The sequence below is a fragment of the Vigna radiata genome, unplaced genomic scaffold (assembly GCF_000741045.1).
Source record: "Vigna radiata var. radiata cultivar VC1973A unplaced genomic scaffold, Vradiata_ver6 scaffold_360, whole genome shotgun sequence".
NCBI lineage: Eukaryota > Viridiplantae > Streptophyta > Magnoliopsida > Fabales > Fabaceae > Vigna > Vigna radiata.
In genome coordinates this window covers 31,081-39,428 of record NW_014542355.1, presented here as the reverse complement: position 1 = coordinate 39,428, position 8,348 = coordinate 31,081, and the positions used below count along the sequence as shown (strand labels likewise).

General features: G+C 36.3%; 1 protein-coding gene and 1 long non-coding RNA gene across 2 annotated transcripts in view; both read right to left on the bottom strand.

Moving 5' to 3' along the window:
• LOC106779601 overlaps window positions 1–1,008 on the bottom strand; it is a 2,526-nt gene extending 1,518 nt beyond the window's left edge. Inside the window, exons 1-2 of the long non-coding RNA XR_001377187.2 lie at window positions 855–1,008; window positions 631–702 (exon numbers count right to left, since the gene is read on the bottom strand). This is a non-coding gene — a long non-coding RNA (uncharacterized LOC106779601). The remainder of the gene's footprint in view (window positions 1–630; window positions 703–854) is intronic.
• A 2,423-nt stretch (window positions 1,009–3,431) lies between these two features.
• On the bottom strand, window positions 3,432–8,113 carry LOC106779597 (65-kDa microtubule-associated protein 3). Its single transcript, XM_014667739.2, has 13 exons — window positions 7,990–8,113; window positions 7,382–7,469; window positions 7,051–7,248; window positions 6,709–6,954; window positions 6,280–6,489; window positions 6,042–6,197; window positions 5,729–5,888; window positions 5,305–5,429; window positions 5,132–5,219; window positions 4,658–4,731; window positions 4,423–4,497; window positions 4,029–4,296; window positions 3,432–3,939 (listed from the first exon to the last, which is right to left on the bottom strand). The coding sequence occupies exons 2-13, from the start codon at window positions 7,454–7,456 to the stop codon at window positions 3,524–3,526; spliced, it is 2,091 nt and encodes a 696-aa protein (XP_014523225.1). The 5' UTR covers window positions 7,457–7,469; window positions 7,990–8,113; the 3' UTR covers window positions 3,432–3,523.
• Window positions 8,114–8,348: the final 235 nt, after the last annotated feature.

Below are 8,348 nucleotides of genomic sequence, written 5' to 3'. Positions count from 1 at the left end.
TACAACACTCTCCACTCCTTTCCACTTTACTCCCAACATTCTCCTACAATCCAAACCCTTAAAACCATCTACCTCCACCTTCTGTTCTATCCTAAAACTTACAACTTCCAATATATAAAACTTTTTCTCTTACAACTTAGAACCCATACGTACCACCCATAAAACTTTGCTCGGTACTCCTCTCCTGATTTTCATTGTAACCATTAAAACTCAACCTCATTGTTTCCACACTCTCCTCATTTCATCATTCTAAAATCCCATATATAATTCCTACAGTAAATAAAACATACCCCTCTGTACTCACGCTCAATCATAAAATCTCTTCCTTTTAATGAGGCACGACCCACTCAATTTTCCCTAAAAAAGAAAAATCATTCAAAACTAACAACTTAACATACTAAGCCCCTGTTACATGTGCCCAAACCAAAAAGAAAAGAAATTTACCATATTCCATTCAAATCACAAACATCAATTATCAGTTCCATAATTTAAACAATCAGGAAACACATAATTTATCATACAAAATACTAAAATCAACTCAACCAATGCCACAGTACCACAACACAGTCTACACAATATTTTGTTCTACAAATTTCAATTTAAAGAAAAGAAAGACCTAGTTCCCCTTACCTTCAATTGGTAGCACAATACAAAAGGAATTTGCCCCTTTTTTCTTAATCCTCGATTAAAAGCAAGACTCACCTATAGATAGATAAATTGTAGATAGAAAAGGGTTTTTAGGATCTAATAGAAACTAGAAATTTTTGAAAAAAAGGACAAGATGAATCACATGCAGCAAAACTGTTGCATGCCCCATAGCCCCAAATTGCACGGAAAAGTGAGAAACAACTTACCCGCGGAGGAACCTACAAATTGATCGGTGCAACTCAAAGCCTTTGATGTCAAGATAGTCTAAGCACTTACGCAATGGAGATTCAATGGCTCAATTGGAGAATCTAGAGAGAAGAATGGGTTTTGGAGAAGGTTAGAGAGATGTTTGAAGGAGAAAAAAAAGAAAAATGCCTTCAGAAACTGTTTGTGAGTTTTATTTATTTTTTTTAAAACTTAAATTCTATTATTTTTAATATAATAAAAAAAACTTTACTTTTAATTTTAAGGTTATTACAAATATAGGTAATTAAATCTTTTAATATGCTTTATTAACTTATTACAGAGGTTTTGTAATTGAATGAGTGAAAGATTGTTTTATATTCATCATTTTATTAAATTATTTTTTTTACGGTTTCTTGTAATTTGTTGTTATAGTTTGTTTTTTTTTTTTACATCTTTTTATAGGGTATTTGGAAGTGTTCTGCGGGTTTGTTCCAATTATGATAAAAACAAAGAATAAATTTTTAAATAGATTTAGGTTAAAATACATTTTTAGTCACCCAAGTTGGGGTGAGAATTTTCATTTTGTTCCCGCTTTCAAAAATGATTGTCTTTGATCCCCATATTTTCAATTTTGAGTGCAATTGATCCCTTCCGTTAAGTCTATGCTAACGGCGTTAAGAATTAAATGACTATGCATGTTATGTGGCAGTAAGAATTAAATGACTATGCATGTTATGTGGCAGCAAATGTTATCGTGGCAGTGAGGTGGCAGCATATGTGTTTTAAATTTGAGCAAATTACATATATTCATTTTTTTTAAATTAGGGCAAACAAAACAAAATTAGGCCCAAGCCCTTTTCGTTCTTGGAAACCCTTAGGGGTTCTCTCATTTTCCTCTTCATTCCATACTCACTCAACACCAGAGACCTAAGGTCTTCTTCTCTGAGCAAGAAAAACTAGAAAGACTCCCCTCCGCCGCTCAACGACCACGACTCAACCTCTACCCACACGGCCACCGTGAAGGGCCCTCTACCCGGTCCAAAACATCGTCGGCGACGCCAAGCGCCATCACGGCCGCCGCTGGCTGCGACATCAGATCCCCTTTTCCTCCTCGCCCATCTTTACGCGCGAGAGGAGAACGCACTCACCTTCCACCTTGCATCCTCGCCGCCGCTGCCTCCACTGAAGACGGCCATCGTTGCGAGTTGTGGCGCAAAGCGCCACCAGAATAACTGCTCACCGCCGGGTGGGTCGTCAGCCATGGCGTTGAGTCTTCTCCTTCCCTTCTTCTCTTCATGCGCAAAGTTGTTTGAATGATACCGGCCGCCGCCTGAGCAAATCCGATCACCGCAAGCTGCAAACCGCAAGCCAGAGCGCTGCCGCTGCCTCCACATTAATTATTTTAAATTGGGGAAATAAATTAAACTCAAACCAATTTCGTTTTCTGAAAACGTTAAGTGTTTGACTATGTGGAAGCTAGGAGGTGTGCTGGAAGCATTGACGTTGAAGAAGAATTGTCGTTGTTGTTCTCGAAGGGATCCAAGTCCCCCCTTTGGTGCACGCTACAATGCATCAACACACATAACCATCTTCATTTTCACACCCTTCACAGATATAATCAGAGTTCCTCCATACATTCTCTCTAAAACCCCATCATCCTCCATTCCAACCCAACCAAAAATAGAGATACATAGAAACTAAAAGTAGTAAACCCCTCTGCACAAAAGGGAAAATCTAAAGTTTGAACTACCGCGAACAACGGTGGCAGTGTCTCTGGCCAAAATTGATGAAGGCCCCAACCCTAGGCTGCTGCGGAAAAGAGAGATAGGGGGCGTTGTCGCCGGCAGTGACTCCGGTGGGACGTGGTGTCGCCTGCAACACCATAGGCGACGATTTGCGGCGGTCAGTCGGGTGCGTGAGTGGCAGAGAGAGAGGCCTTAGATTTATGGTGTTCTTCGTTTCAGTGAAATGGGGAGGAGAGTGCAAGGACCCCTGTGGGGGTTACTGATCTGAGAGGAGAACGTTTTGGGCTTGGGTCCAAAGTTAAAAATGATGTTTTCACATCTGGCATTGCTAAAAAATTGATTATTTCTATATGGGATAATTCATTTGCCATATCAGTTAATATTTAACGTCGTTGTTTACTATTTAATCGAAGGGATCAATTTTATTCAAAATTAAAAACATGGGAACAAAATAACTTCATTTTTAAAACAGGGGACAAAACAAAAATTCATACCCTAACTTGGGAACTAAAAAGGTATTTTAACCATAGATTTATATATTAAAAGTATATGTTAATATTTTCTTATAAGTTTTAGTCACGAAGTTAGAAGGCTCAGATAGGAACAGCTTGACAAAATAAACACATTTCTTCCCATAAAAAATAATTTTTTATTTTAAAAATAGTATTCCAAAGTATAAAAATATAGTGCATATAAGAATTTGTGTGGGCAAAAAAATCCAAATTTATTATTAAATAAAAATCAGAGTGTTAATTTGATGGACAAAGCTGAAACCCATTACAGGAAGTAACATGGTAACGTTGAACAAGTTTCAACAAAAACACACTTGTGCTGACTGAACGAAGCACAATGAAAAGCAAACAAAAGAAGTTCAGAATGTTGTTATTGCAATATGCAAAGCAGAAAATTGGTCAGTAAACAAACCAAAATGTGTTGGTTGTGAATCATTGAGCATAGGTTTTAGGGAGCATAAAACCAGCTCTCACCTCCTCAAATGAGTATTCAAATGATTGAATAGTCTTTGAAGAAGCAGTGGCACCAGAATACACAGTGTCTGGTGTAGTGGCAGTCAACATAGTCAAAGGAGTGGTAGGCACTGGAAGAGTCAGATTCTTTGGTGTCATGTTTTCTTCAGCACCAGCTACATATGCTCTGGATGGTGGAGTTGTTGCTGTCAGAATTTGACTTTTTTGCTGTGTTTCTACATTCTGTAGTTTGCTACGGTCTTGTTGAAGTTTTGATATGTTGCTTGAAGACAGGGCTGCAGGAGAAAGAGGAGAGAGGGGCTTCCTAGTCAATGATGACAGAATTTCAATCCTCTTTTCTGCACTGCTTCCAGTTTTCCCTGCATGACCATCACCTTTAAAGTAGAAATGAAATGTTAACATCTTCCAAAGAGAGAATTTTTACTTGCAAAGCACAGGCACACTTTATATATTTCTCTAATACCTGAGGACTGAATTGAATGGTAAATATTCTTGTTGCGAAGGATGGAGCCTTTGTGATTGGTAATGTTACCCTTTTTGTTAGATTGGTGAATAAGAGAGGCATGTCTTTGATCCTGAAGCATTGCTCCACCAATGGAAAATTTTCTAATACTTGGAATTCCTGTTGAACATCTAGAAGCCTTGTACCCACTTTTAGATGATGGACTGGGTTTTGTACCAAAAAGTGTTTCATGCTCGGCCATCAGTTGTCCCTGAAGTTTCTTCTGATCCTAAAATTTATATGAAACAGAAGCAATTGGATTAGATAATGGCAGAAACAAGAGAAAATGTCTAAAAGAAAATTCCACAACATATATATATTTAAATACTGTAATGTGTTGCTTCACAGTTCATACCCTCTGCCTTTGCCTTTCATTCTCTTTTTCCTGCCTTAAGATGCTGTAATCTTCAAGCATGGAAATTAGCCGGTTCTATACACACATCCATGATTACAATAATTCATGAATAAGGTATGAGAATGTGATAATTTAGACAGTTTTCCAAGAGAAAGTCTACCTTTGGCAGATTTTCTTAAAATCTAGTAGGCTAATTCATAAAAGTAGCATACATGATTTTGTCAAAAGTACTTACTCCATCATACAAAAACTCTTGTCCTCTCTCTTTCTCCCATGCTTTAACTTTTAAAATTATTGCCTCTACCAAGCCTGTTTCAATAACATATAAATTAAAATAAAGGAGAATATAGAGGAATTAAAATATCTAACTCCTCTTGATACATGGTACTCCATTGTATTATCACAACTTGATGAAAAATGAAGTTAATACTATACAAACAACCTAGTAGAGTTAATAGGCTGAATTCAACATGTCACATGTCAATATTTAGTCCAAAATCTAGCTTATCATTATAACATAGTTAAGTAATTGTAGTAACTAAATCATCCACGTATTAGTTTACTTTTAACTTATGAGATTTGGCCACATCAAGTTCATATTACATACCATACCTATCAAAATTCTGATAGGTAAACAACCAAATTCCAGAAGCCATGCAAAATGATAGTATCGTATTTGAAGAACTAATTATGATAAAGGGATACTCACCAGGAATTTTGCTTAATAAAGCACGGGCCTTCTCAGCACGTTTCAGAGCAAGATGTGCACCTCTTCCAGCATTATAACGATTATCATCCTAAAAAGGCATCACTTACAAAGATAAAGCAAACAAAATTGGAAGAAGGAAATATTCACTAATTTCAACAGCAACACTACATCACCCTATTGTACTCCTCCAGCCAGCTTTCTTCTTGACATGCAGTCATCCACTTCTCAACCTTTTCAAGAATTTCTTTGCGGCCTAGAGCTTCTTCATTTGCCTTAGTAATTAGGTGCTGAATTTGATCTGCAAGAGTGATTATCAAAATGGAGAGGACAAATAGTGACATTCGTGGAACACTTTGATAAACAATAACAAACTGGTAAATAATTAAGAAATATTTGAAGCAATCATAAGGAAGAAATTTAAATTAATAGCCATGTCATTTCAACAGACAATATTGTGACTAGCCTACGCTTTTGTTAATTAATGTGTAGCCTTAGAGGAATCAAATTAAGATTGCACATACTGTGTGTGGAATCATTATGCAATCAATGAAGAATGATATAATTAGAGCAACTTGAACAACTTGTGGAAAATCTTACCGTAGTCTGAAAGCTCAAGTGAATGTTGGCTTGGAAAAACTGTTTGTGGAGTCAGATGTGTTTTCCTACATATTTCTTCTAACTCCAACTTCTTTTTCAGCAATAGTTCTTTCATTTTGGTTGATTTAAGTTCTTGAAGGCTTTCAACTTCCTTCTCAACCTGCAAGGAGAAAAAAATCATTCGGTAAATAAAGTATAAATGGTGCAAACTGCAGTACAATTGAAGCAAATTTAATGTAGGTAAATGGGAACAAGAACAGAACCCAAATTATTGTCAAAGACAAAAATGAAAAAAAAAAAAAAAAACACTCACGTAAATCACGGAGTCAATTGAAAGTATTTTAGACTCAGTAAATTCAGATTCCAAAGCTGCAATTTTACTGGTCACATGGAGAAATTTCTGCTGTTCCTCCAGCGGTGTATCCATCAAATCCCACATCTCTAATAGAGCAGCTGCAAGACTTTGAAGCTGAGAGATCATGTAAAATGAGAAATGATACTCAAAATAAATCTGTGTTTGAAGGATGAAGGACAATAACAAGAATGATGACCTTCTGCATTCTGTGTATTTTTATCTCTCTCAAACTTTGTATTTCAGAAGTCAGATTCTTTATTGTATTGTCACTAACATCTTTTGTCAGAGATGAATTAACCATGGTGGGGCAGATATCACAAATTTTGTCTTTGACATCTAAACCAAGGACCGAGCACAATGAATTGAGAGTGTTGAGTTGGTCAGACACCTGCTTCGTTCGATTGGCCTGCACCAGTTTAAAAGAAGAAACGCAGATAAAGTTATTCTTTCTCATGGTAAGATTGTAAGAATAGGTTTTGAAGAAAACAAAATAGCAATCCTTCATCTAAATTTATTCTAGGATTAAGAATATGCATTGCAGGATTCCTAAACTCATTATGAACAACGTGCAATTCGGTCTATCAAAAGTTTGAATGAATAAATCATCAGAAAAGACAGAAATCACCTTTTCATTTTGTAATTGAAATAATTGCTTCTTCAATTCCTCCAGTCTTTTTAAAGACAAGTTGTTCTCATCTAGATATTCATCAACCACCTTGGAGCCGTGAAGCTCAATAGAGATATTCTTCAACTGATATAAGACCTCTGCAAACTGTTTCTTCTTTTCGGTTTTCAGCTTGCGCATCTCCTCAAGTTGTGAAACCACTTTTTCACGTGCTTTTTTCAAGCTTCCACAAGACTTTGGATCAAACTGAAGACACACCAATCAAAGCTTGTCAACTGTAAAGTCTCCCAGTGGCAAAAAAATATCCAATACACTCAATTCTGGAGTTCCAACAATACTTACGTGTGGTGATTGTTCACCCAATGCTGCACATATGCCAGCAATTTCTCCCACGTAATCTGTAATTTCTTGCTCAATTTGTGCTCTATACAGTTTGGCCTCGTCCACTTTGCTTCTATACAAATCCAGACACTTCTGTTCTATTTCCAGTAACATTGCATCCCTTTGAGAATCAGACTCTCCAACTTCATCCCATATCATCTGAAATTCCACACAGAAGTATCAAGCAAACAGAAAATAAACAGTGTTTGTTCAAAGTCCTCTAGAATGAGCTGTTAGGGAAAAAACATGATAAGAAAGAGAGACTCTTCACAGATTAGATAAGGGACAGAACCTGTAGTTCTTTTAGCAACAAATGACATGTTGTTTCTTGTTGAGCAAACTGACTGCTTTTTCGATTGCTGAACATAGGAACAAGTATGCTGAAATAAAAAAAAAAACAATAAAAACAATGTGATTATTAGAAAATGCATAACATGTACATATATACATATTCTCACGAAAAAAAAAAATCAAATATTGAAAATTCCCATTACATCTAAGCTTAAAGCTCTAAGGGGATACAGAAAAAGCGACAGAGAATAAAATTTTCTTTTGCGGATAGAAGAGCACAAGTTAGTCGCAGGAAATTTGTTGCAAGTTGCCCAAATGCCATGTATGAAATGCATCACGCATCATGCACGCTCCCTGTTCATGTATACAGACATACACTTACACATACACATATACATACGCAAGAACATACATTCGTACTACATGTTTATTATTCGTTTATTAAAAAAGAGTGGTTTGTCTTATCTCTCTTATGGTAAGACAAAGAAATATTACATATAACAAAATTTCAGAAATTTTGAAAATGCTCAAATAAAAATTCTTTTCATACCCTTTTTTTCTGAGAAACAAAAAAGAGCTTAATTGTAAAAATTGAAGAGGAAAACTGACCTTCAGTTTTAACACGAAGACGATGGGTTGGGAAACTTTTTAGGGTTTCAGAAATTGGAATGCAATTTCGAGAGTTGAATTTTTGACAGTGACGAAGGGGCAAAGCTTGAGAATCAAAATTGGTTTTGAGAGGGAAACCGGAGAGTCGTATCAAATGCAGTCACATTTATAATGCACTCACTCATTCAGAGAATTATAACCGTTCGATATAAATCATCAACGGCTCTTATATCAGATGCATCTTTTAACTTCAATTTATGGGATAACATATATACTGTTCGATTAGTATGCACGGCTGAGATTCACTAAATACGTAAATGTGTAAGAAATCCAGTTGCAGGGAACGACCACAGCAAAGG